Source organism: Lates calcarifer, linkage group LG3 (assembly GCF_001640805.2).
Source record: "Lates calcarifer isolate ASB-BC8 linkage group LG3, TLL_Latcal_v3, whole genome shotgun sequence".
NCBI lineage: Eukaryota > Metazoa > Chordata > Actinopteri > Centropomidae > Lates > Lates calcarifer.
Genome location: NC_066835.1, coordinates 5,088,764 through 5,094,163, shown reverse-complemented (window position 1 = coordinate 5,094,163; position 5,400 = coordinate 5,088,764). Strand labels below are relative to the sequence as shown.

The 5,400-nt window shown below is 37.7% G+C and overlaps 1 protein-coding gene across 1 annotated transcript; it reads right to left on the bottom strand.

The window, feature by feature from the left end:
* Positions 1–1,026: 1,026 nt before the first annotated feature.
* Positions 1,027–4,792, bottom strand: LOC108900370 (macrophage mannose receptor 1). Its single transcript, XM_018701363.2, has 6 exons — positions 4,681–4,792; positions 4,058–4,095; positions 3,426–3,803; positions 2,325–2,761; positions 1,869–1,974; positions 1,027–1,559 (listed from the first exon to the last, which is right to left on the bottom strand). The coding sequence occupies exons 2-6, from the start codon at positions 4,092–4,094 to the stop codon at positions 1,546–1,548; spliced, it is 972 nt and encodes a 323-aa protein (XP_018556879.1). The 5' UTR covers position 4,095; positions 4,681–4,792; the 3' UTR covers positions 1,027–1,545.
* Positions 4,793–5,400: the final 608 nt, after the last annotated feature.

Sequence of the window (5,400 nt, the reverse complement as noted above, 5' to 3'; positions counted from 1 at the left end):
TGTCAGATGATTCCATCTGTTTTTAATTCAAAATGAATTGGTTTCGACAGATGTCTTGAATCATGTAGCATCTATTTGGTCTTGTTTCAACATGTGAAACAAAAAACTGAAATGATTTTTCTCACAGATACTAAGGGTGGTTATTTTTAACTTACCAGGCATTCAGACCAAAAGCAATGGTCTGTATCATGCAGTTGTATTGTTACAGGTGTAGATAAAACAATTAAATACAAACCAGACTGCAGTTTGAGTAATAGATCCATGAGTTCAAAGGGTTATCAGATGCAAAATCATTGCAAAATGTTTTATTTAGTATATTTTACTATGGTGTTTCATTGTACTGCTTACCAGGTAAACCCATAGAAATATTTAATTTGCATAAAAGAAAATGAACTAATAACACACATTCCTAAGTAATCCACCAGGAATGTTGATTCACATGTACAGTACATGACTGCCTAACACAGTGCCTTCATTGTAGAACACTGAACTCTGTTGTGAGTTGAGCCAGGTGCAACTGGGTTTTTTTAATTAACCCCTTCACATTACAAAGTAATTCTTACAGGTGATCCCTAAAAACGTGCCTGACTATGCCCTCTCTACTTTTGTAATACCTCTACTAATTACAAACAGCAGGAATTGTTGTGCTGGTAGAATTTTGAGGTAATGGCCAGTACAGGCCTTGAAGGAGGTTGAGTGTTTTTCACTCATATCATCACAACACAAACAGCACTTTTCAGTCAAAGATGTCTTAAAAGCAGCACAGGTCATACTATGTTCCGTTCTTTTTCTGTTTCATCTCATTTACTTCCTCGCCGACAAGGTCAAGATAATGTCTTGGTCATAACAGAGGTTCGGACCAACATTAATTTCAGTGGATTCTCACTCTGCCAAAAGCACAATTTCAATAATTTCTCTCTCTCTCTCTGTCTCGTTCCTTGTGTGTGTGTGTGTGTGTGTGTGTGTGTGTGTGTGTGTGTGTTGATAGAAGCTGAGAGTCTTTTTTAATGTTCCATATTTATTAAATTAGCACACACATAAAAGACCTTTGCTACATAGATATAAAACACATTGTAAGAGATGTACTAAGAATCACAACTAATTGCTGACTACGATGCTGATCATTAACAGGATCATCTATGCATTTCAAAGACTGCTGCTAAACATCAAGTATTAAAAGTCTGACAAAAAGACATTTCAAAAGACTCAGCAAGCACCCATAAAATAAATATCACATACATGTGTTTATATTTTGAACTCATTTCAAAGCCTCACTACATGTTCTGAAGTCTGTTTTCACCATTCTTATGGCAAACACGCAAAAAATCCTGTAAAAACACATTTTAATGAAAAAATAATATGCAACCAATTACATGAACACACAAACATTAACACATACTACCACTGACAGTGTAGAAAATATGAAGTGACCCTCAAACTGAAAACAGAACTAAAACATTGTGTTACATTAGCAGTTAAATCAGTTTTGTTGTTAAGAGTGTTCATTTGTAGGAAGAGCATCATGTCTTCTGCACAGTGACCCGCTCAGCAACCTGACTCTAAAAAAGACAGAAAATGGAAGTCATATATATGGTTTAAAGCAACAGTTTGACATTTTGAGAAAAAAGTAAAAGCTTTTGAGCAGAGAGTTAGGATGAAAAGATCAATACCACTCCTGTATCTGTGTTCAGTAAAGCTACAGCAGAAACTGCTCAGAACAAGACTAGCTTTTTCCCTGTTTCCAGTCTCTGTGCTCCAGCCTTATGTGGTATTATCCAACTTTCAGCATGAAAGCCAATATGGGTATTTCTGAAAATGTCAAACTAGGTTTTTGAACTCATTCAAAATTATCTTCAGTAAAGCAATACCTTTCTCTTTCTCCCTCTTTTGCTCCTTATGAAAAGCCTGCTCATCAGTCTGAATCCAGCGGAGTTTAAAGTCTGGTAATCCATGTTTCTCCAGGTTAGCATGCAGCTATAGAGAAATAAAAATGGAAATGATCACATCATTGCAACCTTTCACATATATCTTCTTTTCCACTTCCTCCACTGGCAATAAATGAGATGATGAAAATGGCAATCTAACCGAATTCTTAATTTCTTGTTGTTTTACCTCTCTTTGATGTAAATTTTATATATAACAGCACAGACACTGTGTGAAGCCTGCATCTTTTAAACATCTTTTCAGTTAACCAGAAACAAAAGGGCGAACTTGTAGGAGAGTTTATCTAACATTAGAAGCTCTGGGGAACAACACTCTAACAACTCTAACCAAACTCATTACGAGGGATAGGGTGACGTTTAGCAGCTTCAGACATATTATACCTGCTCTAAAATCTGCTGCTGAACAGCAGGGTCTTTCAGGTCGGCCTCAGACTGGAACTTTAACTTGAATGACGTTTTGCGCTCAGGTATGGGATGTACTTTTTGGCAGATAAAATAGTGGTAATCCCAACAGTTAACATCCCACCACGTTCCCGTGGTTGTGTTGACCACAGCACACGATGACGCAGATTTCCCACTGTTGTCAGGCTGGCTCTCGTTCCAGTTAGTGAAGGTGGTGGGCTTCCCATCAGACCAGGAAGCCCATTTGTCTCTGTGGAGACCGATCCAGGAGTTCTCTGACAGCAGTAGGTCGATCATATAATTGTCAAAGCTGTTCATCACACTGGCGAGGTCTGTGTAATTAGACCTACAGTATTGCCTTGCCTGGTTCCAAGTCTGCTTAGTCTCCACTAAAATGTACCTGGGTAGACCTTGTTCTAAAAGAACAGAAACAAAATAAAGACAGAAGGTCATATTGTGGATTGGCTTTTGCCTTTAAAAAAAGAAAGAAGAAAGAAAGATACACATTGAACTCTAGGTATAGCTTAAGCACTGACAGTGGATCAGGCAAAAGTACAACATTTGTTAAGTGGCGCTGCTCTAGGGTGGCAAAGTTGGTTGTTCCACCACTTTGGTCTGGACTAAAACATCCTAACAACCACTGGATGGATATTATTGTTAATTAGTTATATAAATTAGAGACCTTCCTGGTCTAAAGAGAATGAATGACTAAATAAATGACTAAATATCAGCCAGTGTGCAGTGCTAATTAGCTAGTGTTAGCATGCTAAGACAGTGACCATTGTAAAAATCACACCTATTAAACATCTATCATGATGTTAATAGCATGCTAACATGCTCTCATGGCACATGTAGCATGCTGAAATAACCATTTTGCTCACCACTGTGCTTATATATAGCATCACAGAGCCGCTATCATACAGGTATGCTCAGACTATAAGAGCTCTTTCACGTTTATCTTTCATTTTAAAACAGAAAAGCAATGGTTGAAACAAGCCACAGGCACCTAAAATGTATCAAGTGTACAATATAATTACAATAAAGCAACTTTGAACTGAACTCAGTGAGAATCCCTCTTACTATTAAAGCAGACTGAGGGATATTCAGACATGCATGGGACATCAAACCAACGCCCGCTCCCTGAAACTACGGTGCAGTTCTCCATGCCATTCTTGTTGTCAGGCTCCCATAGATTCCAGTTTTCATAATCTTCTCTGGTGTTGAAGTTTAGATCTCCCAGCGACCACTTCCATATATTCAGGTCATCATAAAGCCCTATCCATGCAAATTTTTCATGGCTCTGGATTACACCTAGGAGCTTGCTGTTGTCGTCTTGGTTTTCTACGGTGGCCAGGTCAGTGAACATCTTTCTGCAGTAACTCTGAGCATCAGCCCAGGTCTTTGACATGCTCACGTAGTGGTACTCTTTGCGGATGCTTTTGGACACAGCAGATGGTCCTGATGGATAAAGAATTTCTTAATTCACAAAAATGCTATTATATTGTATTTTACTTTTATACAATAACCATACAACAAATACAACCATGACAATGATCCTTTTTCTGGAGACTGTCAGAGAGGTGTTCAGTCAACTTAATGAACATTTTCAAGCAACATTTTGAGGTGATGTTGCACTGGATTGCATTTCACTGTAAAGTGTTCAAGTTATTGCATCCACCCAGTGTAAATATATGTTTACAGTGCTCTCTGACCTGAGAGAACGATGACAAACAACAGTGACTTCCACATCCTGAAAAACAGAAGCATGCAAAACACATGAATTTCTCTTCAACAGTAACAGAAAAAGTAAAGAAATGACTTGATACATGTGCTTTACATTAGTGACAAGGCAAGACCTCTACATTTGTATTTTATTTATTTTTCTTACATATGACTAGTTTGTGTGTTTTTCATACAGGGCTCCAGACTAACTGGTAGCACTGGTGCTCCTTACTGAAAATTTTAGGAGCCCAAAAGTTAAGAGCACTGCTTAAGTCAACAGTCAACGCAAACACTTTTTTGCATCTTAACTGTAGTATTGATGCTTTGGTAATACATAAATTACAATGTGCTTAGGGATTTAAACTGTGATTTTCTCATCCTCCCAAAGTCAGGGTAAATATAATGCATAGGAAACGCTGTACTCAAACCGAGAACGGGGTCAAGTCGCACTGGCACTCCAAGTTGTAAAATTTAGTCACGCACAAAATACAACTAGCTGATTGTAATCTGACTCTTGTCATAGCAAGGGAGGTCTATCAAAGTATTTCAATCTGATAACTCAAGAAGAAAAAAAAGAATTTAGAACACATAAATCAAGACACAGAAGGCCTACCTTAGAAAGTTTCGCCTTTTGTTCCCACAGAATGTTCCAACATGTCTCAAACCTTTAGTATGTATTCACTTACTTTTATTCTGTTTCTCCTCCTTCTCTAAATGAATTATGCAAACCCAGGGCTTTCATTTGCTGCTGATTTAAAAGAAAACAGGATGCAGACACATACAAATCAAGATGGTGAAATGAGCCGTGTGACCTTTAACTCAGTCATTCAAAACATTGCACAATAACAGGATAAAGAGTTTATTACACTAAAATGCCCATCCATTCATAGCTGCTTATTCTCATTAGGGTTGTGGGGGGCTGGAGGCCAACCCAGCATGCACCTGTCAAGAGGCAGAAAGACAGTCAACCATACAAGTTATTACAGAGCTATTTGATCTTTTATACACTGTGCATTATATATGTGATCTCTGTTTTGAAGAGTTCATACATTTATAAGAGTTGTTACCACTAGTGGTGATGAGATATAGACAATCTTTAATTGACAGCTGGGACATTTTGCATTGATATTCCTCATCTAGTGAGATAGATCATTTAGATCATTTTTCAAAACAACTAAAAGTGTTACATTTGTGAAGTTGGTGTTTGTACGAGGAAATGTCAGATATAACTCCACACTGGGACATACTTATTCACTCTGCTGCCCATATTGAATGTTAAGAATAACATTTAACTTTAACTAAAGAGGATCTGTTTTGACTTGACTCTGCCTTT